At 40.5% G+C, this 26,268-nt stretch overlaps 4 protein-coding genes across 4 annotated transcripts in view; all 4 read left to right on the top strand.

The window, feature by feature from the left end:
* The window catches only part of ank3b (ankyrin 3b), a 65,420-nt gene extending 63,882 nt beyond the window's left edge, over positions 1 to 1,538 (top strand). Inside the window, exons 42-44 of the mRNA XM_030774339.1 lie at positions 376 to 450; positions 791 to 922; positions 1,384 to 1,538. Of these exons, the coding sequence (XP_030630199.1) occupies positions 376 to 450; positions 791 to 922; positions 1,384 to 1,538 (362 nt within the window). The remainder of the gene's footprint in view (positions 1 to 375; positions 451 to 790; positions 923 to 1,383) is intronic.
* A 1,536-nt stretch (positions 1,539 to 3,074) lies between these two features.
* On the top strand, positions 3,075 to 6,553 carry LOC115812599 (ankyrin-3). The gene is made up of 7 exons (XM_030775083.1): positions 3,075 to 3,081; positions 3,319 to 4,015; positions 4,154 to 4,370; positions 4,809 to 4,901; positions 5,551 to 5,634; positions 5,746 to 5,909; positions 6,517 to 6,553. Exons 1-7 carry the CDS (start codon positions 3,075 to 3,077, stop codon positions 6,551 to 6,553), a joined length of 1,299 nt encoding a protein of 432 aa, XP_030630943.1.
* Positions 6,554 to 8,883: 2,330 nt separating this feature from the next.
* Positions 8,884 to 20,627, top strand: ccdc6b (coiled-coil domain containing 6b). The gene is given in 10 exon segments (XM_030775576.1): positions 8,884 to 9,144; positions 11,440 to 11,589; positions 12,556 to 12,684; positions 13,016 to 13,119; positions 13,581 to 13,741; positions 14,202 to 14,358; positions 14,788 to 14,888; positions 16,769 to 16,890; positions 18,278 to 18,400; positions 18,402 to 20,627. Coding segments are annotated over 10 exon segments (1,473 nt in total). The 5' UTR covers positions 8,884 to 8,886; the 3' UTR covers positions 18,570 to 20,627.
* A 2,978-nt stretch (positions 20,628 to 23,605) lies between these two features.
* On the top strand, positions 23,606 to 25,915 carry slc16a9b (solute carrier family 16 member 9b). Its single transcript, XM_030775841.1, has 5 exons — positions 23,606 to 23,810; positions 24,181 to 24,324; positions 24,482 to 24,577; positions 24,718 to 25,557; positions 25,740 to 25,915. Exons 1-5 carry the CDS (start codon positions 23,606 to 23,608, stop codon positions 25,913 to 25,915), a joined length of 1,461 nt encoding a protein of 486 aa, XP_030631701.1.
* The last annotated feature ends 353 nt before the right edge of the window (positions 25,916 to 26,268 follow it).

The following is a 26,268-nucleotide window of genomic DNA, read 5'->3' as shown; positions in this document are numbered from 1 at the left end:
TGTGCCTGGTTTTTTATTTGTGGGTTTTGTATTCATTTTGTCTCTGGTGAGCTTTTATTGTGAAAAGGACTGCCCATTAGATTCATAGGGTACATTCTCACAAATCTAACCTCTCAACATATCTTACAACTTAACTGTAATAAGGTTTTTCATACCATTTTCTGGTCAGCAAAGCTTGAGGCAAATTCAATATATGTCCCCATACACTTTATCGTAACAATTATCTCTGTTCATAAGTCTACAAAACCCAAATATATATGCAAGCCCACAGCCTTTCCAGTTAATTTTTGTATTGTTTGGCCAGAAAATGGTAGTCTCTGAAATCATATTCACTTGGTTTTCACAGAGGTTTAACATTCTGATTTCTGCCTCTAGGCCCACAAAGTCCCTGTGAAAGAACTGAAATGCGTATGGCCATAGTAGCTGATCATCTGGGCTTGAGCTGGACTGGTAAGAAAAGCTAAACCTAATAAATATCACCACCTACAGGACATTGTGTAGACTCTCTACCTTAACGTTTTCATTAAGCTTCAGACAATTTTGTATTATTGTACATCTGTGCTGTAACATGACATTTAAAACTGAAATTGTTATTTTGATAAACAGAATTAAGTTTAACTTGTTTTTGTGGGTCTGCTGGTGTATTTAGTGAAGAATTTGAGCTGGCCTTGGGTATATTTGTGATTAGAAGGGAGTGCCAACTGCAGTCTGCTGACCCGCCTGCACTGCAGTATTGCGTATGTGTCTGGGGAAGAGAGGAGACTGTTAATCTATATTTAATGTGTTGCAGAGCTGGCCAGGGAAATGGATTTCTCAGTAGAAGAGATAAATCACATTCGTGTGGAGAACCCCAACTCATTGGCAGCTCAGAGTTTCATGCTATTAAAGAAATGGGTTAGCAGAGATGGTAAAAATGCTACAAGTAAGTATCCCATTTCCTTGTTTTGCAGTTGAAATACAGTTATTGCTGTGGGAATGAAACACACCTGGTAAATGCCCTTGTAGTTTAGTGTTACCTGTGGACTCCTGCTTCCACCCTAAAATAATAACAAAAGCGCTGTGTGTTTGTGCAGTGGGAATGTGTTATTGAAAGTTAATGCAGGGCTTCCTGAAACCTTCCATGCATTGTAACATTCACTAGGTGGACCATGACATCAGCTCTTCATATAACCCAATCCACAAGTTATATGTTTTGTTCCCAGTGTCTTTTTTCATGATGTGTTGTATATTTTTTCATCAAAAGATGACTGATCAAAGAAGCCACTTATCTGTGTGGATGGGTGAGATATGTGATAGTGATTCAACAGTTTGAATGAATGGACAGTTCACAATTTGAAGAAATGAAATATCTGTTTTTTGTTTTCTTTCCTCCTTCCATTGTAGCGGACGTCTTAACCTCAGCGCTGACAAAGATCAATCGGATGGATATTGTGACATTGCTGGAAGGGCCAATATTTGACTATGGTAACATTTCAGGCACAAGGTGTTTTGCAGATGATAACGCAGTTTTCCTGGATCAGGCTGATGGTAAAGTTTAGCTTCATCTAGCTGAACTCTACTTTTTATTTCTCTTATAAATCTATGTAGAAATATAGAGCCAACAAGGCTGAACACTCATTTCTCTAAATTCCAATCTATACTGAGCACTAAATTCACTTTCTTTCCATTTGATTCCTGGAAATCAAAATTGCTATTTACTCAACCTAGCATATTGTTTTCATTTATCCAATTAGAGGCTAGTGTGATACAGTAAATCTTTTACTGTAACATGAATATATATCTTTATATATACTGCACTGGTTGTATGTATATATAGGAAAAAAGCATGAAGCTTTCAAAAACATAAGCCTTCGTTGAATCAAAACTCTATCCCATCTAACGATTGCATATTAAATAGCATGCTTTTGGCAATATGCTTAATGAAAGATATTCACAGATGGGCTAAAGATTTGCTTCATATTCTCCTCAGCTCCATAAACATTATGTTTATGTGTATATAATGTATTACTGACATTGCAGTCCTACAATTTAAAATCCTCATTTTTCTGTCACTTACAGAATATTGGCTTCTTTTGCTACTTATTTAACAAAAAGATAATGATCATTATGATACATGAAAACATAATTATGATAACAAAATTGCTCTCACTGCATGATTGCTTTATCAGATATTCCTTTTTTCTCTGTCCAACAGTAGGAATAACACTATGGTTTAGACATGTAACTCTTTTAATAGCATGGCTGTGGCTATAATGGAATGTATGCTTTACTGATGTCTGTGTAGCTGCTAAGCCCTCCTGCACCCCAGGTTCGTATGAACCTTCCTGATAGAGCGCTTCCTTGGCAAAACCAGACCTGCAACTCCACTCCTGCCTCATGGCCTCTCCCATATTAACAGCTGTGCCTTCTACCTATGTAGTGCAGTGGGGGCATCTTTACCCACCTGCTGCTTCCTCTCTTCTTTTGTCTCTCCCAAACAGTAGTTGTGTTAGTTATGCTGGCTCTGGCTGTAGCTCTTTGCTCATAGCAGGTTAGGCTCACCTAATTACTAACACTGCATAACCAGTTTCATTTACTAACATTCACTACCATGTCTCATCTGCCTAACACTGACCGTCCTTTCCACTTTGCCTATTTTCACTCCTAGATTTACTTATAGATTCTGATTTCCATACAACCTCCTCTTCACCCCTGTCTCTTTGTCCTGAGGCTTTGCTGACAGGAGACCTTTCTACCTTACATGTGTACCATTGTCCCATTCCTTGGCCTTTGTCTGTTGAACCTGTCACATCAACAGCAGTTCCCAGCATTTTACCTCAAGACCCTTCTGTCCCTGAAGTCTACATTTAATACTATATTTAATATGCTTCCCCCCCGAGAACTAAATTGAAAGCAAAACACCCATTAATCATCAATCACTTGTTTCATTTAAAATAATCAGAACTATATGACAGTCCATAAACAACGGGGGCTTTTTGAACAGTAAAGGAATGGAATAAAAGAAGTTAAAAAACAAAGGAAAGCATTTGAATCGATACAAATGTCAGTTCAGTCAATTTTTGATGTTTGTAGTGATGGACAGTAACTGCACACTGTACATCCTCAAAGTCTGATAATACATTGAAAAAAATCAGTAGACTGCTAGCATGTTTCACTTCGAGCAGTACCATCAGCATCAGTGTATACTGTATTTTATTGTATCACTCAGTTAAGTTTATGTACAGACATCTCTTTCCATTTCATCTGTTCTAGTCTTCATCACATTTTATTAGTTGAAGTTGTGTGTTCCCATCATTTCCATTGTGTTATATCACTCAGGTTACCACAGCATTGACTTGGAGCTGCAAACGCCCACAGAGCTAAAGTATGAGCCCCCTACCCCACTCCACCAGGAGGATTTCTTTGGCAGCAACACTAGGGTAGACTCCCCTAGTAAATCCCCAGTTAGACCCAATGACCTGTCCTTGCCCTTCACTTCCACTGGTCCTGTTCCCATGGACACAGAACCTCCCACGGTGATAGCAGAGGATACCTCCTTAGGAAGTCGAAAGTCTCAAAGCCGTGAGGAGGGGTCAACTGAAGATGATATGGGAGTCAGCCATGAATCCATGGCCTCCTCTGACCATCACGATAGTGAAGACATCAGAAAAGAGCCAGATGTCTTCCCAAAGCCCTTACAAAGAGAGGAAGAGGTACCACAACCTGTGGCCAGTGGTCCTCATGTTACGGTCACTGGGCTCAGTGGGAGCGGCAGGTCTGGTTCTGAGGAAGAGGAGGAAATGACAGAGGAGAAGCTAAAATCACTTTTGGAGGACATTAAATTGGAGGAAGGCTTAGAGGATGAGGAGATGACAGAGGAGAGGGTGCAAGCAATTCTCTCTCAAGTAGAACAGGCAGAAAAAGACATGTCCTCACTTCCAGGTTGGAGAGATGAGTCACAAAGTGCCAAAGAGGAGACATCAACCTCTGGTCGAAGTTTGAGTGCAGCTGTAGCACAAGAGCAAAAGGAGATAAGGTCAGACTTGTTTATTCTATTTGTATATCTGTGGTGATAGATGATCAGTGCTGATGTGTTTACAATATATGTGTGATATGTAATTTTCACTGTCACAGCTGTGGCATTGTGAAGTAATCCACAATTTTCCCCCTACAGCCAAGCGCATTCTAGTAAAGGGGAAAAACAGAATGGAGAACATCCTGAGCTTCGAGCCCAAGCAGGGCCACGTCCTGAGGATTTGGAGTCAACGAGTGGGGTGAAAATCAAGACCCAGACGGGAGCTGAGAAGCAGGGGGTGAGCAAAGAAGTTCCAGAGACCAGCAAAGAAGGACCAAGCAGCAGGGAGGAGGTTACATCAGAGTCCAAAGCCCAGGTGCTGTCATGCTTTCACCCCCTTTTACATGATGAAATGCTTGGATTTTACCCATGTTGAAGCTTCTTTACAAGCACTCCATAAACATCCATGGTTAACTCTGCAACACTAAGATAAGCATGTGTTAATTATTTATGTTAGTGTATCAATAACACACCGAATGACTTTGACATGTTCCCATAAGCACTTACTTTATTTTTATATACTGCCCATAAAAATGGATTTTTTCTGATATAATTTGCTTTCGAATGATGTCCTCTAACAACTGTATGGGGACTGTACCGGGACAGGACATCTGTTGGGCAGTGTAACCTCGTTTCATTATTATTGCTTGAGCACAGTGTGCAATTCTAAGTGAGAAAGGCTAGATTGAAGGTGTTCCGTTCAGACTTCACGCAATTTGCAGAGCTCATGTTCCACTGAAATGTGCTGAACTGACTTTATCAGGGGGCCCGTAGACTTAATGAATCCAGCTCTGACGAGGAACAGACTGTTACCACCAGAGTGTATCGGCGGAGGGTGATCCTAAAGGTACCCTGTGGTACAGGCAGAGACTTTGCGCCTATGTATATCTTATGCTGTGTGCTGTGTTTAGGCTGTGTGTCTGCAGGCATGCAGTGACAGGCTCACTGCTCCTCCTCACCTATGGCAAAAAATGGCTGGCACCATTGGCTCTGTCTCGTCTCTTCTCTTCTCTTCTCTTCCATTCTGCCCCATTACTGAGATCTTCCATGAATTTTGGATGATCTCCAAATGGGGTTGTATTGGCACATCATGCCATAAACATTAGTAAAACAGTCAGTGGATTGTTATTGGAATCTGCACTCTAACTTGACTGGTTACCAGCTGGTTTGAGTATGCAATGAGTGAAGCATTCTGATAAAATCTATCACCCCTTTAGTTGGATATCTATATTGTTCCTCTCATAAAAAAAAATCTTGTACAGCCAAATTGGACATTTAAAATTCACATACAAAGTATCTCATATAAAAGCATGGCATTTTTGGTTTCTGAAACATATACTAGTGCTGATTGTAAACAGACATCATGGTGTGGTGCTTTCTGCAGATGTCTGCAGCTTCCTTAAGGTGTGCGCGTGCGTGTGTTTTTGTACACCTGGAACTGAACAATTAGTCTTCTACTGAATATTCAATGTCCTATCATACACCATCCTCTATAGGGAGAACAGGCCAAAAACATTCCTGGGGAGTCAGTTACAGAGGAGCAGTTCACAGATGAAGATGGAAACGTCGTCACCAGAAAAGTAACAGTTACACCCAACCAGCCTGTCTATTTCTCCACATGCCTCACTCCATCCATCCCCACATGAATGCAGAACGAGTGCTAGATGACGTAACTGTATCCCTTCTCTCAGGTGATCCGGAAAGTGGTACGGCGTACAGTTACATCCGAGGAGAAAAACAGGAGAAAGAGAGGAAAGCGCTGCAAACAGGCCAGTAGGGCCGAGCAGGAGGAAGTTGCTAAGGGCTCAGAGCCCCAGATGGAGCACACTGAGGTCGGCAAGGCGTCTCAGAGAAAGCTTGATGTGTTGATTGGAGTGAAAGTGTGGCTCTTTGTGTCTTTGGATCTGGCGTTTCAGACCTTTTTGAGTTTGCTTTGCTGTTGCCGTCTTTGTATGTGTGCTCAGAGGACACCGAATGAGCTTGCTTTGGGTACTAATGTTAATTTTTTTTTTTTTTTGATGGGCTGATGAAAGTTTATGATTTTTTTGGTTTGGTGAGTTGAATTTAGTGAATTTGCAGTTCTTTTTTTGTGTGAAGTGATATGGAGTGGAAATACAAAACACTTCCCAAACACACACACACAATTCTAACACTCTGCCCCCCCCCCTTTTTTCTGATTCCTTAAAGGAACAGCTTCACAAGTCAAACGCTGCATGAGTGATTTAACAAGACTGGTTTTCCATTGTTACCAATGCGTGATTCACAGCTAACCTTGATTTCGAACCAAAATGATTACCCATTTGTTTTTTCTACAGCAATGTTTAAAACTCTTTGGATGACCATGGATGTGTCCTGCAAATGATCTCCATGGACCAAACTCTGAATTCAAACAGACTCTATCCTGACTCTACCCTCTCTGTGTTCCAGGCTGGAGAGGCAGAAGGAGCGAAAGCGAAAAAGAGGGAAGGGAAAAACAAGGAGAAAAAGGGTCAATCATAACAGTTGTGTGTTCAGTCTGGTATGTTCTTGTTTGCTTGAAGAGAGACTACATAAAAGCAAAGCCAGTGTAGATTCCTGCGGGCTTAAGCTATAGGCTTTGTGCATATCCATCAGTTCAACGGACACAAGTAAAATTTGCTTTGTGACACTTTTTCAGCACAATAGAAACGTGTATCCATTGATAAACATGCAGACACAGCCAAACTGTCCATTGTACTGCTCTGTAACTGATGCCAAAGACCTGATTAGTGAAAAAATGTTCTGTTTGCAGTTTTTTAAACCGACGGTCTGATCAGCTGTCTATTTATCTGTATTCACTGAGTGCATTACTCATAACAACATTGTTATTTTGTTTTGTTTATTTCAGATTTGAAACTGTTTCATTATTGCTTTCCTGGGAGAGAGATCACTGGAAATCCACAGACAGGAAATCATTGGATGGGATTGTGTGTCTGCAGCTTTTACATTAACGCATGGTTATCAGCAAGAGGACTTTTGATTTCGCATGAGCATGAAAAATCATTTTTTCTGTCAATGATACAGGGCATCTGCCATGGTATCAAGAGAACATTGGCTGTATGACGTTCTTCTGCAATGAACGTGAGATGAGTTTGTCAGCAATCAAATCCACAACTGCAGCGCCCAAGCATTTCTGTGACCAAAGATGGCACAAAAGCATTAGTATTTGACAGAAATGGAAGTGGGACACTTTTGAATCACCCTCTAGACTCGCCTTACATTGTTCCTCTTGGACCCATAATGTTGGGGTGTATAATGCTCTTTTCTTCTTCTTCTTTTTGAGATCTTGTATATAAATCACTCTGTATAAATTCTAAAATAAGTGTCTCACAGATTGAAAATTACATTTTTTTTCAAAGTGCATTGGAATGAAATGCCAACCTTGATACAACTTTAAAAGAAGGCTTTGCTGTAACACATTTACTTGTATAATTATTTGAAGGAATAAAATTGTTTGTAAATGAGAAAAAGCTAGCTGGATTTTAACAGAGGACATTTCTTTTAAGCCTTCTGCCACTCTCAATAATTACAAAAACGGGAATAGCTGTAGTTTGGGCAACTATTTCCACAAACAACTAACATTGTGATGCATGTGGTTTACTTATTTTGATTTTTTTTTCTAAACTGCGTTATGAGAAAGCAGAGCGAAAAAGTTCAGTCTGTGTGCATTCATAGTCCTGTCATTTGTCACTATCACTGTTTTCTAGGAAAAGTAATACCATAAAACCACCACAGACCACACTTCGTTGTGATGCAAGAAGACACACTGTCCCTACACGCAGCTAAGAGTTCCCTATGCAGTTACAGATTCGAAAAATGAGATTGCCCGAATGTATCATGTCGACTCGCACGCTGTAAACTTTTAACTGTTATCACGTGTATTGGCTATAAGGTGTAGAGGTCTTTCTGTAAGCCAATCATTTGTAATCATTTTAGCAGTGTATTATTTGTTTTAAGGCTGCTGTGGTTTAAAGGGGCATTTGGGTTTTAGTGAAAATTTTCCTTATGTTGAATATACTCATATGAGATCACCCTAAGTCATTCATTGATGATCTGGTAACATATGTATGATACGACATACACTGGATGACCTAATTAATTATTTAAGCATAAAATAAATTGTGTTCAAACTCTCGCAGTGGATCCTTCGTCAATGTTTTTTTTTTCTCTGTCAAATAAACTGTATCTCAGGGATGATACAAGAAATGCTCATATTTAAATTTTACATTTTATCTTTCTATAGAGAAGTTTGGTCAAATTTTATACACAGTAGTATTGGTTTGGAACATCAGAATGCAGTTTCCATAAACTCACCACTAGTGTTATGACAAAACCATCCAGCATTTAGAAACTGATAATGTGTTAAGTGATGTGGTAGGGTGTGTGTTTTAATGTGAAGAAATTAAGATAGCGTATGTTGTGCAAAAGAATTCGTTGTCTGTTACTTTTGGTTGGGCAAATAAATTTTGACCTCCAAACTTATTCAAGCAAGTCTTAAGTGTCTAGGGCAGGGATGCTTTAGCTTTTACAAGAGCTGGGTTTAAAATGTTATTTCGCACTTAGTATCATATTCATTTGATTTGACTTTCATATAATCACTAAACGCTGTTCGCTGTATTGCAGACCGGCAGTGCCTTGAATTCAGAGGCACAAATAATTGTTTTGAACAAGTGGCGTTTTCGTCACGTAATACCGTTACCTGTCCAGGGTGCCGTTATCGCAGGTCTGCAGGAGGGGTCGCCCGTAGCGTGCTCGATTCATTCCTCCACCACTCTAGCCTCATGCATCACTGCTCTCCCAGATACTCCGTAAACATGGCGGACAGTGCTAGCGAGAGTGATACGGATGGTGCGGGTAGCAGCAGCTCTGCTACGCCACAATGTTCATCATCTTCATCTTCCAGCAAGCCGGGCATCGTTATATCTCCATTTCGTCTTGAGGAACTTACCAACCGACTTGCATCCTTGCAGCAAGAGAACAAAGTATTGAAAATCGAGCTTGAAACGTTCAAACTGAAATGCAAAGCTTTGCAGGAGGAGAATCGAGATCTGCGAAAAGCAAGCGTCACTATTGTAAGTAGCATGCTACATCGCTACAGTTCGATAAACTGTCCCTGCAGTGGTGCAACTCTATTGAGATGCCAGATAAATTCGTTTTAGGCACATGCAAAATAGAAGCATGTTTTATACAAGGCACATGACTTGCTAACTTGGTTAACGATTAGGCAAATGGAAAACAACACCTAGCTAACTTAGCTACAATAGCCCGTCTGTCCTCAGCTGGCTAGTATGGATGGTGCAGAATGTCCTAAAACTAAGACATGCTAACTGCTACCTTAATTAAGGTTGGAGTTTGATTCAGTTTAAGTTATCCAGCTATCTCTATGTAGCTTTGTGAAAGCGGTCAACGTTTGTTGTGTTTCTCATTGATGCATGTTTATTAACTTACCAAAACAGTTTTGGTTGTGCACTAGAGACAATGACAGCTCGTGTCCATAGCATATGTATTATTGATTGGCAACGGACAGTTAGTAACAACGACAACTAGGTTAGTTAATTAAGGACACCACATTAAACCAACGTTAACTTACTAAACTGCTTAACGTAGCTTAACATTTATAATGCCACCTAGCTTACTACCTGCCATAGAATCCAACTAAGATGTCGTAGCAGCTGTAACCGACAACTTGGATATAGTGCGAGTTGTAGCACCTCAGTGAGCTAGCTGGTGTCAGTTGTTCTAACCTTAAGATATCAGGATGCATGAAGGATATGGCACATAGGAATGACAATGAAAATCGAACAGCTAGCTAGTATTAGACTAGCAAACTGTTTATTTAAGGTGTTTGTTATTGTTACGGCTACCTGAGCGTCGTTGCTGACTGCAGTAGCCAACTAGTTTACAAGAATAGCCAACTCTCCAGAGTTTACATATCTAAGTGACTGTTCAGGCAGGACCATGTCCATTCTACTACCCAAACAAAATCATTTTTCCGAGATAATATTGCTTTGCCTCATTAAAGTGTGCGTCTTTTCATAAGATGAAATATATAGGGTGCCTACTGGAAACTAGCTAGGTAATAAGATCTAGTCACACTAGATGCAGTTCAACTTGAAAGTTAGCTGGCTTGTCTTTGAGCGCATTATCTCAGGTAGCTTAGTGAGAACAATCTAGAGTTATGCCCATGAGGGAGCTCATATAGCAAATATGAAGATGGATAACATAATATGCCTGTCACAAGCAGTAGGCCTAAACTGTAATCTTAAAACCGTAGGCCGTGTTTCACCGAATGTACAGTCCAGCAGCGGTGCAGGAAGATCCTGTGCTGTTCGTCACAGCAACGCACATGTTGTGTGACTTGGGCAGTTATTCTTACTATTGATCATGTAGATGCCCAACTGCTTGCACCATTGGCTGATATCATGAAACTTAATATGTTTCTTTATGATTCATAAAAGATGTTAAACATAAGGTTTACAGGAGTTTTTGTTCCTCGTGATGGTATAGTCCTACATTATTAAGGTCTCTTTCTTCTTTTTGCTAGGAGATTGCATTGTGCCTCAACAGGCAGCTGACTGTGACTCATCCCTGAGACTGCTCTGTTTGTTATGCGAACGGTAGAATTGGCTAACACTTAATAAATCAGTTACAGAGTAGACAGAGACATGAACTCACAGTTTTTTGTTTTTCAGGTTCTCCGTTTTTAAGACAGATTTATGTGTCCTACATCAGTGGGGGGGGGGGGGGGGGGCGAAGAGGTTGCTCTTTAATTTCTCACGCTGAAAAGCATTGTCGTGAAAAACGTGGATGTATGCTATTGTTATCTTTGCCTTTCAGACCTTGTAAGCAATCCTTGACCTAGTTTTTACTTTTTGGGCGTTCAAAATGTAACTTCATCATCCTCAGGACCTTGTTTCTCAAGTAGCATAGAAAGTCATGACACAGTTGGAGGACAATCTAGCTGCTTTAATATTTTATGCTGCTCACTAGTTTCTCAATCATTAAGAGAACACACAGACCTCCGCCCAAACTTAGTGTGGACTTGCAACCTGAATTCAAGGTTATGAATATTTGATGATGGCTTAAGCTTCAACTCCCACACTACAAATGAGCAAACATTTTCACATAAGTGAAAAAAAACTCGCATTGTCACATCGATTCTGGCCTTTTATAGTGTGGTAGCTGGTATCAAGTCTTACCTCACACCAGGTAAATGCTACAGGTGTCTTTCTGAGACGTTTGTAAGGAAATCTTTAATAAATCATAGGATTTAAATGTGCGGTATATAACTTTCACGCTTGAATAAAGTGACTTGGTGTTGTTTTCCTTTTGTTGTATTAAAAATCTTTTTTTTTTTTCAATCACAGCAAGCAAGAGCAGAGCAAGAAGAAGAATTTATAAGCAACACACTCTTCAAAAAGATTCAGGCCCTTCAAAAAGAGAAGGAAACGCTTGCTGTCAATTATGAAAAGGAAGAGGAATTTCTGACCAATGAATTGTCTCGAAAACTTATGCAAGTAAGTGAGAATTCCTGTTTTTTGGTTTTGTTGATGCCAGTGATGATATTTTGAGCTTTTGGTCCTCTGTGAAATCCTGGACGGACTGGAATTAATTTCCTCAGAAAACTGTCTGAATCTTAAGTCTCATGAGCTTGATCATCTTGAGTATTTTTGGCCAGTAACAGATGCATGGTTCCCACCAGTGCCTCAGAATTGTTTGCACTTGTTGATCAATGTTTATAGTCAGGTTGTACTCACTGACCTTGAGCAACCCTCATGTAGCCATCAACTGTTGTTATGTAAAATACAACCTGACATTGTTTCTGAGATAACTCATGTACTCATGTATATTATTTACTAAGAAGTGAGGTGCTTATCAAACAGCAGTGGACTTTTAAGGACCCAAACTAAAACAAAACGGTAAAGAATTACAAAGAAAGGGCAAAGTGAAATTTAGTTTTAAAAAGTACAAGTAAAAAATGTATTCTACTTGCAGTATTTTCCAAAAGGGGCTTCTATTAAATGATTATGTATAAATGATAAAACTAGACACTATAAAACTGTAGACTGTAGATGATTTTCAAGTAATGAAATATCCTGAAGAAAAGAAATGGGTTGCTGAGTTGAAAGGGTTACAGTTTAAGGCATAAAATATTTTGCTGTATTTAGTAATGCTGTCAGACTCAAGCTTGTGTCTGTGTTGTGTGGGAAAGCATGCCACCTATGCATGAAACACAAGCCAGGAATCTGTTGAACTCTTAATTGTGTTTGGCTACATTCTCTTTGTTTACCTTCTAGTCTATGTCTCAGTGTTCATCAGCACACTTCAGCACAGATAACCACCTACCCAAATAAAGTAAAATAAAACTAAGCAAGAACCAACAAATGCATAAATAAGAAGTACAGGGCTCTGCAAGCAAAGTTTAAATTGATGCTCTCTGGCTATGCTTTGATGCATGTCTGGGGTTTTCTGTCCTCTGTCAGTTACAACATGAGAAAGCCGAACTGGAGCAGCACTTGGAGCAGGAGCAGGAATTTCAGGTGAACAAACTCATGAAGAAGATCAAGAAGCTGGAGAATGACACCATCTCAAAGCAGCTCACTCTTGAACAGGTACAGTATGCTCTTTGCCTGTTTACAGGCACTTTTAGTACAGGTATTTTAGTTCTAAATATTAATTAGATTGAAATCTGTTAACAACCTGCGGCAGTCGGTATAGTCCCATTGTCAGACAAGTAACTGACTGTATTTTGACTGGCTATTCAGCATACACTGTATCAGCATCATCACAATAGCCAATATTAACTGATGTAAAGTCTGCTGTGCTCACCCTCTATAAATCAGATAAGAATGACTTACTGCTCTCGAGATGATAACATGTCAGTGTAAAGCGTAAAAGCTTCACAGTTTACTTAAGGGAACCGCCTTTGTGTGATCAATCCAGCTGAGACGAGAAAAGATTGACCTGGAAAACACTTTGGAACAAGAACAAGAAGCTCTGGTTAATCGACTGTGGAAGCGGATGGACAAACTAGAGGCAGAAAAAAGGTCCGTTCTGTTCTTGGCAGGGCTCACACTGATATCAGCTTCATCAGATAACAATGCCCAAGTTCACTAAAAGTGATACGGGAAGCAGTCAATCTCTAACGTAGTGCTGATGTCAAACCCTGTGAAAGAAAAGACATTTGAATATTTAATCTGTTTCGCACGCATTTGAGTTCTAAATGAGATGTTAGTCCAGTGAACTGTTTGAACAATAATGAATCAGTTAAAAAAGAAACACACACACACAAAACGAGTGGTTAATTGTTGTAAGTACATATGGAGGAAAAACAAAAGCTGTCTTAAAACTTCCTGTAAAGTAAGTTATCGTTACCTTTTTCCTGTATTACATTTAACGTATTTCTCAGCTGCTATAGTTGGACATTGTCCTGAAAGGGCAGGATGACAGGAACCGTGTGTGTGTGTGCTGTTGGAACTTATGGAGCAGGGTCAATCTATCTTTGTAGAATTCTCCAGGAGAAGTTGGACCAGCCCGTCTCTGCTCCTCCATCCCCTCGAGACATCTCTATGGAGATCGACTCTCCAGAGAACATGATGCGACACATCCGTTTCCTGAAGAGCGAGGTGGAGAGGTTAAAGAAGAACCTGCGTACGGCAGAGCTCCAGCGTAAGTGGAGTGGTTGTTTGTTGGCTTCACGTTTCACTGTTAATCTGCAAAACCACACTTAATTATTCATTTAACTGTGGGCTTAAGTTTACCTATGATGTATTCGTCTTAGGTTATGATTATATTTAGGTCCAGCCTATCGCTGGACCTTGGAGTATAGGTCATGGTTAAAGTGGCTCGTGTCCCCTGTGTAAACATGGGGACTGAGTGTCTGTCTATGTGTTTGTGTTCTCTGGATGGCCACCAGATGGCACTATTGTCCTTCTTCCATATACACATCGCTCTTCTGTCATGGCCACAAGCTGATGAAATCCTCACATCTGTTTCCTCAGCAGTTTCAAATCCATTAGTATCAAGTATTGACATAGAGATTGGTTGTTGGCTTCACCGCCACTATTTTCCTTACCACTGATAGACACTGTCTACATGTCAACAAAGCGCGTGCGTATTTCTCCCACAGACACGGAGAAGCGGGCTCAGTACATCGAGGAGGAGAGACACATGCGTGAGGAGAATATTCGGCTGCAGAGGAAACTGCAGAGAGAGGTGGAGCGCAGAGAGGCCTTGTGCAGGCAGCTGTCTGAGAGCGAGTCCAGTCTGGAGATGGACGACGAGAGGTGTGCACGACGGTTCACTCGAGTCTCTCTTGTTTTTTGGGGGGTTTTTTGTGTGTGTGTTGATGGTCTAATTCCCGCTGTCGTAAGCCCTTATCATAACACAACCCCTTCACCGGACCAGGAGGGTGCAGGCTAGAACATATGTCTTCTGATATTTGCAAGGTCAGCCCCCAGCTGTTTTCACACAAGTACACGCATGGGGACGTATAGATGCCAAGGAAAGTACCCTGTGTGATTAACCATGTCAAGAGCACAGCCAGTTGCATTCTTAGCAATACCCAGACCAGACCGCGGTGACACTGAGATTTGAACCAGGGACCCCTGCCTGTCCGCCCTGATGTATGGATGACTGGTGCTTTATGATCTATAATTAAATACTATGAGATAACCTCTTAGACACTTCCTCTTTTCCCTCCGTTGTTCTCATAGGTACTTTAACGAAATGTCGGCACAAGGCTTGCGACCCCGCACTGTTTCCAGTCCCATCCCCTACACGCCTTCTCCCAGCTCCAGTCGACCCATCTCACCAGGTACACCCTCCGCCTGTCCGAACACAACGCAAACCTCGGTTTGGTGTCTGTGATTTAAGGTTATTCATGATTTGTTGATCATGGACGGTAAGGTTCACGGTATGAACTGGAAGACATTGTACCACTTTGTTCCACATGTTGTTTCAGTCGTTAACGAAAATAGAGAACAAGTTAAATGCAGCACTACTGGTCCTACGGGTTCTTTTTTTGATAGTTACCATTCGAACTCTTGGTGGGTAAGAATCATTTGCCAGTCAGGCTGAAAGATGAAATGGCACGCTAAACTTTTGGCACCGGTCTACAGAAGCAGTCTGTGGAATCGTTACCATATCATTTTGTTTGTGACTGTTAAGTGTGCGTTTGAAGAATGCTCAACACACTTAACAAAAAAAGGAAAAAAACCCTACAGCAGGGCTTACTTTGCCCTTACTTTGTATACTCACAGCTCAACTCGGGCCATTGGAGCAGCGTGGTGTTAATACAGCGGCAGTGTGTCAGTAGTGTCATTTTCAAATATTGGTTTAAGCCCCAGACTGCCAGCTGTAGAGACGCCACCACGATGCAGACGTAAGCAGAATGTGAAGTGCAGGCTTGAGGCTATGTTTGCTTTAGCTAAGTTCCCTTTAAAACAGGTTATAATCTGCAGGTAATAAGAAACATTTATTTTGAACATGTATATTTTGTTCAGTTGTATTTTTTGGCTATATGCTGCCTTTTCACACACTTTGTTCCACAGGAATACATATATGCATTTTTTTTGCCATTCGTAATCTCTGGCCTTCTTTCTGATGATGTCAGAAACACATTGAGAGATTTATGTCAGAAACACATTGAGAGATTTATGTCAGAAACACATTGAGAGATTTATGTGGGCTTCTTTGGTCTTTTTTTTTTTTTTTTTTTTTAAAAACCGTGTTGACCACTCATGTTGTTCTTCATAAACTGTTGGCGTAAACTTCATTTGAAACTGTGTGTGGTAATACCCTAGACTTAAGGTTGTTGAGGTAACGCATGTCTGTGTCCCAATACTCAAGTGTACGCGTGGCAAACCAGTTGCTTTGTTTTAAAGACCAGACACTCTCTAGTCTGTGGTGAACGCATTGCCATTGAGATATGACTTGTGTAGCAAATGCTCCTGTGAGATGCAGCCTAAGCACAGGGCCTTGATGGTGCTCACCAAACCGTGTTTCATTAAGTAGACCAGAAGAGTATTTACCCATGATGGCATATTGTTAATGTGAAGCAAAGACCACAGCTGTGTTTGGCTAACCTTTCCCTGTAGTTATAAAAATCTGGCTGGCACGGAGGAGCGTAGACTTACAGGGCTCGTCCAGGGCAGATGTTGTGGCGGTCTGTGATGTAATGAGTGAGTTATTAATGGTGCTCCCTAACCTGGGGTTACAGCGAGGTCAGTGGTTGAGCTGAAGTGCGATAGCTTGGTGTATCGACGTACTCAGCTCCACCTGAAGTGCCCGCCGCATTTTGAAACATATTTTCAAAGCCCGAGGGAGTTGCTTTCCTTGTGTCTGTTTTGGTAACAAAACCACACCCTTAGGTAAATATTTTTGAAACAGGGTTTAAAAACAAGAAAAATGTTTACTTTTCTGACTCCAGCAGTCAAACAAAATGACAATCAGTAGTTATTTAGAACAATACAGAAAATAGGCAAATAGGAAATATTGTGCGAATGTTATCAAGAATGCTAAAAACATTCTTTTTTTTTTTGATGTGGTCATATGTTAATATGTTGCGGTAATTATGTTATATTTGGATTTGTAATCTTTTAGGTTTAATTTTATGACAGTGCTAACTCTCCACATCATTTAAGGTCAGATCCTGTTTCATACATGGCTGAAGTCTTCTGTCTCTCTCTCTCTTAGGTCTGTCGTATGCCAGTCATGCAGTAGGCTTCACCCCTCCGGCGACCCTAACCCGAGCGGGCATGTCCTACTACAACACCCCAGGTCTCCACGTGCACGTGGGCACGTCACATGGCATCGCGGTGAGTCACCAGTCTGTTTGCTTCCTCTTCACCCACTCTTCCTCGCTTGCCCCTCAATCTCCTCTTCAGGGCCAGTGCTGTAGAACCATCACCCGTTTCTTCCCGCCCTCATCCTGCAGCTCTCAGATTGGAAAAAGGTTGTTCCGTCCAGGGCAGGGTTAGAGCCGGTTCCTCCTCGGGACAGAGCCGGTTCCTCTTCCTGCACGAATTTGTTCCGACTTTAACGCCCCCTTTGACACAGATTCGACACAGCCTTCGCGTGGAGAGTCAGGTGTATGTAAACGGCGTTTGCGTAGTCGCACAATGCGGAGGAGTAGAGATGGGGAACCCTGGGCTAAAGTTTCATCTTGCTCATTTTGTGCGTACAGTTTGCGGGCATCTCCCAGAGAGCGTTGGGAGAGACAGCGCCTTGAACCGGTTTGCCTTCTTATCCCCATCTTTTTACATGGTCACTACATTTTCTGTAATAACACTCACAGAGACCACTAGATCCACACAGGAGAATTTAGTGGGATAAATAAAGACAGTTGGATGAGAGATTCCTCACAGAGTACCTCACCTTCTGAGTCCTGCTGAACATACACGTAAACACTGAATGAACTGGCTGTCAGAGAATGACAGCTTTTTTTTCATTTTTTTAAAAACACCATGGATGTGTAAGCGTTGTGATTGTAAAACTGTGTAAAAGTTCATGCTGATCAGGGGAAGAGAGGTTGTCACGGAGAGCTACCTCTTTCTATCTGTCCTGTTTTGCATGGCTGGAGAGTGTGTTTAAGTGATGGGAATTTTTCCCTGCCCCTTAGTAATGCCTTGCTTTGTAATAATACAGATAAAATATGTTTGGGGTCTGCCAGATGAACAAGCACTAGTCTTTTGTGAATGTGATTTTCCCACATTCTAAAGCCACTGTGATCTCTCTCTTTCTCTCTCTCACTTATTTGTCAGACTTGCCAGACCAGTTTGCACTCAAAGGATAAGCTACTTTGTAATGAAGCTGCTTTTAGGCTTTTAAACTAATGGAGGTGTTATTATTACCACAAATGACTATCACCTGTTGATCGTCAATGAATTTAACAACAAACAAAAAAAATCACGAAGAAAAGGTGCTAAAACATGGATTCATAAATAGATATTGATGCATTAGGTTTCAACAGAGCATACACAAAACGCAAAAAAAAAAAAAAAAAACCCACACAAAAACTACAAAGACATGTCTAAACACATTTTCCTTTAGTTGAGGTCTGTATTGACTTTGTGTTACCATACAGTTAAATACGCTGTAGGATGTTGTTTGTTACATAGGATGTTCAGCTCCATTGGTGTGTGTGTGTGTGTGTGTGTTTTGGTCTATTTATAAACCCTCTTTTCTTCTTCCTTCCCCTACCAGAGGCCTTCCCCCAGAAGAAGCAACAGTCCCGATAAATTTAAACGTCCAACGCCTCCGCCTTCCCCCAACACGCAAGCAGGAGTTCAGCCTCCACCACCTCCTCCCCCAGCATCACAGCCCATGAGCGTCCAGCCCACATCCTCCGAGTCAGCCCCTCCCCAGCAGCACACGGCGCAGCAGCCCTAAGAGCAGGAGGAGGAGGAGGAGCCGTGTGGCCTCCTGCCGGAGTGGACTGGGCCACGGTGACTTACAGTACCCAGAGCCAAAGGCTTACAACTACTACCCTGTGTAAATTGAAATCGACATCCTCTTGCACTGAGATCACGTTGGCTTCACTGTTATCCGTGTTGTGTTCATGTTTTTGTTATTTTTTTTTTTTTGGTCCTTAGAAATCGGTCGATGTTTTGGCATAACAGTACGAAACCCTGGGTTGAATATGGTCAGCGCTCACTCGTGCTCCTGTCTTCGTTCGGTATGCAGATTAACACGACTCCCCCTAGGTCCTCTGTGCTGTCGGTGCTTTTGGTTTGATTTTCAGGATTTGAAAAGGGAAAATACATTTTTTTTTTAGTGCAGGAGTATAGAATCCACCTCTAAAGATCTCTGCTACATTCTTCATTTGGCTCTTTAATATGTGGTAAATAATAAAACAAAAGGTACTACTGGAATCACCTTCAATAGCCCCACGGACGTATAGCATATATGTATGGTGAAATGGATCATTTCAAGACATTAGAGACAGTCTAATGGAAAAAGCCGCAGCTCAGGTTTAAGTTATACTAAATAGATGGATCTATGGTAGAGATGGAAGAGCTGGTAATGGCCTTTACAGAAGAGCTTTATAGAAAGCAACCATCATTCCACATCACTGTTGCATATTTAGTGAATTACCTGGTAGATAACGTATTGAGAACAGTAAGAGAGCCCCTCAGTTGTGCCTCATGAAAAAAACAAAACAAAACAAAAAAAAAAAAACAGCAATATGCATTTAAGCGTTATTCAACCAAGCTTCTGTTCTATACATTAGATGCAAAAGAGCAATGTGTATTTACACTAATGTTTGGACATTTGTTAACTTCAGTCGCTTGTACGCCAAGTAATTCATTTTCGCAGTGTGCAGTCGAGCACCTTTGTTTGCTCAAAGGGTGGTAATGGTTTACTTTTCTGCTGCTGTTGGTTGTATTGCACAGTTTGCATCTCCCAGAATCTTGCCTTCTGGAAATGTACTTACAACTCTGTTTGTATTTAAACCTTTGGCTGCAAACCTTTGATAAAATTGCCTTGGTATAGACTGAGATATGGGATTGTAGGAGGAGCAGCATCTTAGGACAAGTTCTGAATATCACCTCCCTGATTCTCCTTAAGCAGTGTCAAACTGGTACCACTGTGACTTTTCAGAATGTGTTATTGAATATTGCTACTTGGACTGATTTATGGAAAATTGTGCTCCTCTACATCCACCTATGTGGTTGAGAGAATTTACAAAGAGCAATTGTAAATAAATACTTTTTTTTATGCTTTGCAAAAACGTGGGGAAAATAGTTGTTTTTTTGACGTGTTTGGGAGTGTGTTCTCTGGTAGTGTGTATTTGTGATTCTGTCTAAATCCTTTCTTTGTCCCTCATGTTGACACTAGGTTTCGCCCATTTTTGGGATCATTCACCTGTTAATAAAGGCCACGCAGTCTCTGCAGCTAAATAGGCTGAAAAAGAAACCCAAAGCACTTGTATTGTATGTTGTTTAGACAATACCCTAATTTATTATTGAAATGAGAAGATCAAAAAGAAATCTGCTAAATCCAAGTATAATTCCTGGACATTTTCATTGTAGTAAAAGCACTTTCCTTTATAGGCTTACACAACTTGGTGTCTTTAGCCGTTTGCCGTGGTAAGCCAGTTTAAGTAACCAGTACTTATACCAGCCATCACGGCCTTTTACTGGACACCATAGAGTCATACTTTTGGTCAGTTTACTCAACAAGGGGTATGCTTACAGTGTATAGTTAATCTGTGTTTCATGTTTCATTTCCCAAATCTTTTTTTTTTCTTCTTTTTAATCTTTAGTCTGCCGTTTTACTGTTTTGATTGTAAATAGACTATATGTCATTGTAAGAAAACTCATTTGTTTCACCGTAAGGTGTTAAAGTACATTTCATTTTTTTTTTAATCAGAAATCTCTCTTTTTTTTTAAAGACTGTTGACAAATGAATGTAAAGTTTGCTTATGTTTTACTGTTATCGTTTATGGATGGAACACCTTTGAGCCTTAACTCACTGTGGTATTGCTAAATGTCAGCATTATCTAGCTTATCCCCACATCAAATAATTAAAGCCTTAATATGTGGTTAAAGCACTCTTTGGCTCTAACTGGAGGTTAATGATTCACTCGACTGTCCACTCATAAGACATGAAGTTTTTTGAATCGCAAAAATGATAAAATGAAAAAATTCAAGATGATATGAAATTATGTGCAACTTACAAAGTTTTCTTAATATTGTCTCTTTCCATAACAAATTATTTTCATCTGTTCAATTTGGTGAAATGAATATTCTCACCACTGCTTCACACAGGTAATGTAAAAGTCAATTGGTGTATTACTCGGCACGAACAGCATTCAACTTTGCCTTGAATTTGCTTTTCTGAAATCGCACATACCACCTCACGATTAAGACACAGTGATGCAAAACATCTCAAAAACACCAACATTCAAAAGCAGTTGCTGGAACGCCTCACAGACACAAGTGAACACAAAAAAAAAAAAAAAACTTGTGCTGTGCCAATCTGGAACTCCTGTTGACTATGTCAGCTCTTGACCTTGAACAAAAGTAGAGATTGCAATGTGCTACATTTTCCTCAAACAAGTCATTTGTAGGGTTTATCTCTATGGAAAACACGCCAGGGGCCAATGCATTCATGTCTGCTGCTACGAGCCTTTTCCAAACTGAACCAAACACTAGCTAAACCAGTTTTAGCTGTTTACAGGCATTTTGCCTCATCACAGTGAATGTGGTTAATGGACTGAGTGACACTTTTCCCAAAAGAGCAAGCGTCTGTGGAAAAGGTCGCACTGGTGATGTTTTGCACTCACATTTATGTTCTGTCTCGTTTTTTTTTTTTATACTGTCTCCATTCCATCTGTAACCTTCCTAATAAGAATGAAGGGTAAAACTTGTAGCAGTTTATAATCAGATCAAAGGAGCTATAAATATCATGTCTTTATTTATTTGATAAGAGCATAAAAGAACCAAAGATCTGTAAATATTAATTTTAAAGTGGGACCATGATGGTGAATGGTGATATGGAAATACGCAACTTTACTAACGGAAGAATCACCCACGCCACGTAGCACTGCAGGCAAATGGTCCATCTTTGTTGAATTTTATTGTATGAGCGTATTGGCACATTATGATTTGAAAGGCGGAGAATATGGCACCCAAATAATGTAGGCCACTGACCTTCCTATGATTCATCCCTGGTCTTCAATTCACATACGTTTTGCTATAGTGCAGCGTAGTATGAAGACACTAGAACCATTGGATAGTTGAGTAAATCAGGTGACATGAACAAAACGACCTTGGACAAAAAGCAGCGCAAGTTTGTACATCTACAGGCGACTTAATTATTCTTCTTTGTTTACAATTTTATTGTACAGCATTTCCTTGTGTATAAGAAATCGCCCATCCTTCCGTAACCTAGTTTGTGAACACCGTTAAGTGGCCTGTGGCCTTCGAAACAGCGCCCCACGTCAACACGTGTTACAGAGGTATTGTCATGAACAACCGGTTTTGACTGGAACAGCGGCGGTGCGATGGTGATGAAGCGCACCACAGCCCAGAAGAAAATACACGTGGCATTTGTTTATGATCGTGTTTTCTACACTGAAGAATCGTGTCTGACAGCTAGAAGATTCATATCTGTGTGCAATGAAATAATAATCGAACTTTTTTTTACGAATGGTAATGTCACGGATATGTGCAAGAATGTAATAACCCATTTTGTTACGTTTCGCAGTTTAAGCAAACGAAATAGAAGGAATAGTAGAATTATCATCAATTATGCAATAAAATATTCTTTTTTCTTATGATGAATGATCTATTTTTATGACCTAAGTAGTCTTACTATTTTATAAGGTTATTGTGATTGCTCCAAGACCCACAGAGCCCTTTTCCCCTTAAAAGTGTATTTCCAACAGATTTCCAAGTGAAACAATAAAAATTAGACAACCTTTAAAATAAAGTTAGATATGCCTTCAGAAATCTCACGTTAACTTATGCCTGATAGATGCTACAGTCAGCTCACTGAATATTGCCACTGCAAGAAGGAAGTAAGAGCATCGAAATGTAGCTAGACCAGCGAGAACAGCTTCAAACCGGTTTCAACGCTTGGCAACAAAAGCAGCATCTACAGCAGACTGAGCTCAGAGAAGCGACAGGAGTCAGCTGAGGGGTCTTTCGTGATGTTTGAGTTGAACAGATATTTATTGTTCATTAGTTTGAACCCAAAATTGTTCAAAACGATATGACATTAAAATCAAAACTCGACGCAACCCACAGAGCCAGTTAAACATCTGCACTGTGCTCACTTCAAGTACCTATTAACAGTTTATTACATCTGGGGTGATTATAGTTTTAGGTAAGTCGGAAATAATTTTCATTTGACTATACAAAATGGTCTATGTTTTGTGTACTTCGGTTCTTATGTTGTTTCGTTCAAAAATAATATTCTTAGTTCCACTGTTACCATAAACTGTAAATCTAAGATAAATCCGTTTATTTATGGACTGAGTTATTCTAATACTCTGCGCCTTTGACTGTTTGATCAAATTTGAGTATGCGTTAAACGGTGAAATGTGTTTACTGTAGTGAAAAAATGGGATGAAGCATGGACTTTCAAACAGAACTACCACGAGTAAACGTTTGTTACTCACTGCTCGTGAAGCGCTCGATGTTCATGTTGCGCTTTTCTCCGGCGCACCCCGGCGTTAGATGTCCTATAATAACACAAGACCTGTACCAACAGCAATGACACGGACGTGTAACAAAATATAAACACCCACATATAAGGGTGTGTTATCCATGTTAACATTATCAGACAGCTCAGGTAATTATTTATTTGCCTGAATCGTGCTGTGAGTGCAGGGTATTTCTTTAGTAATTTGCAGTATTTTCCGCAATAAAACGGATATTCCAAGTGTTGTGATTGATTGTACCGGAATTACTGTTTTATCTCATTGTGAGTTTTAACTTCATGTCTGATTCATCTCGGACTTTGATAAAAACTGTGATTTTTTTTTGGTGTTTTACAGGTTCTCCAGCTTGAGCAGCAGGCAAAATGAGTCCCCAGAACTCAAAGAAAGCCATAGATGGTGGCTGGGGTTGGGTCATTGTTGTGGCATCTTCCCTGGCAATGTTCCTGGCCTATGGCTCCCCTCAATCTGTTGGAGTGCTGTACCCTGAGTGGCTGAGTGTTTTCCAGGAGAGCAAAGCAATGACTGCTTGGGTTGGGTCACTTGTGTGTGGAATCGGACTCATAGCCAGTAAGTTTGGAGCACAACTCTAACTCTCATTATGAAACAGATCTGTAGCATCATGGAATGAAAAGCAGTTTGTCAATACGTCAGGAACCACTAACGATTTTGTGTGTGTTGTGGAATCATTAAAGGCATACAGTATCCCTGCTCTGGTAATCAGAGCGGTTGATTTACATTAAATCAACTTATATAAAAACACACTGACGCATTCATAGTGATGTATAGTTCATTGTTGTGTACAGTATATATATACACACACACACACACACGCACAATTTTCTAATGATATATTCAGTTATTTAATGTTCATGAATAGGGAGTCTCATAAACAAAGATGTGACTTAAAATAGTCATAAGGAAATTGTTTCTCCTACAGGTCCTCTATGCAGCGCTTGTGTGGTGAACTTTGGAGCCAGACCTGTCACCATCTTCAGTGGTGTCATGGTGTCAGGTGGACTAATACTCAGCGCTTTTGCACCAAATGTCCAGTTTCTTATCTTCTCCTATGGCATAGTGGTTGGTACGTCAAATATTTTTATTCAAAAAAAGTGTAGCTCACATAATAGCTTATCTAAACCTGCTGAATACATTCTCACCAATACAATATTTTGTTTGTTTGTTTGTTTGTTTCTCTCAAATCCACTCTCTGATGGGTCTGGTTTGTTATTTTGCCACAGGATTAGGCTGTGGACTGTTATACGCTGCTACCATAACCATCACTTGCCAATACTTTGACAAGAAACGTGGTCTTGCTCTTGGGATAGTTACAACAGGTAAACTTTCACATTCCTCAGATGTCTAGTATAAATCATAAATACAGGGTTTTGCAGAAAGAATAACATTTTTACATGGATAGGTTATTTTAAAAATATGCCTTTAAGGTTTCTCTTACAAAATCATTGTGCTCTTCCAGGTACCAGCGTTGGAGGATTCCTGTATGCTACTGTTCAGAATGAGCTCATTGAGCTCTACGGAGTTGACGGATGTTTACTGATAATTGGCTGTTTTGCACTAAACATCATTGCCTGTGCTGGACTGATGAGACCTTTGCACTTACCTGCTTACTACCTCAAACAGAGAGCCGCGCTAGTCGAGAAGGCTGAGGAGAAGCTTCTTGAAAAACAAATCTTGACAGAAGATCCTGTGAAGAAGCATATTCCTGTTGCTGAAGTACTTGTCTCGGTAGAGGCCAGAGAGCCACTTGCTTATGAGAGATGCCTCTTGAACTGCTCTGCTTTAGTCAAGATCATCAAGAGGAAACAGAAGGCTTACTCTGAGTATGTCTTATCGCCAGTTAGGCTTCTACATGACCGTGTGTTCACAGCCATGTGTATTACTCTGTTCCTGTATAGTCTTGGCTCGATCCCTCCTCTTCTTTTCTTGGAAGATTTGGCCCAAAGCGAGGGTCTTATTGAGGGCATCAGTGTACTTCCATTGGTGTCCATTGTGGCCATTGCAGGAGTACTGGGTAAACTGCTGTTGGGTATGATGATTGATATTCGCTGGATGAACAGTGTTCTTCTCTACGCCTTCACTGCAGTAGCAAGTGGAGTGGCTCTGATCCTGATCCCAGTGACTAAAAACTATGCTGGACTCCAGGTTATATCTGCAGTACTGGGCTTTTTCTCAGGAAACTGGTCCATCACGCCATACATGACCACCATGGTTATGGGAATCGATCGTCTTACGGAGGCGCACGGCATTCTCATGTTATTTGGAGGGATGGGCATAATGCTTGGACCTCCAGTTGTAGGTAAGGATTGTCGATCTTCAGAGACTCACTCGCGAATGCTGTTGTACTGATGCCGTTATAAATAAATGACGTGTACTTACCGATGGCAAGACTTTAAGAATAACAGAAATGGCTTTTCAAAGACCATAACCCTTTCTTCTTTTTCTCAATAACATTAATCAAATTATTTTTTGTCTTTGTAGGCTGGTTCTATGACTGGATGCAGTCCTATGATGTGGCTTTCTACTTCAGTGGAAGCTGTGTGCTGCTAGGGGGAGTGTTTCTCTTCTTGTCTGCCCTGCCTTGCTGGAACAAGACCAGGACACAGACTGCCAAACCTGATGTGGATGACTGTGAAAAAGTTGCTGCAGTAGCCTAAAGCAGTGATGCTTGAACAACAACACAGACAGCAGAGCAGTCCTTTGGCTGATGACATACCCTCAGGAGATTTTGTTTCCAGAGGGGATATTTATATTTATTTATTTTAATATTGCCTAAATGTTCAACCCTTCATTTTCTCCGGTTAAACGCACAGTCAAAGTTTTTTGTTTTTTCCTGGTGTGTGTAAACATGATATGACAGACTTCAGGACTACTTGTCCTAACTATTTTTATGGCCTTGTTTTATGAGGTTTCAACACACGAAACATGCAGCATTTCAATAATTTTATGAGTACTTTATGAATGCCTTTCTTTCTTTTGATGAGGAGGACAGGGACTTTTTTTTTTCTTT

The sequence above is a fragment of the Chanos chanos genome, chromosome 5 (assembly GCF_902362185.1).
Source record: "Chanos chanos chromosome 5, fChaCha1.1, whole genome shotgun sequence".
Taxonomy (NCBI): Eukaryota; Metazoa; Chordata; class Actinopteri; order Gonorynchiformes; family Chanidae; genus Chanos; species Chanos chanos.
Note: the sequence above shows the minus strand (reverse complement) of the source record. Positions and strands in the feature narration are given on the sequence as shown.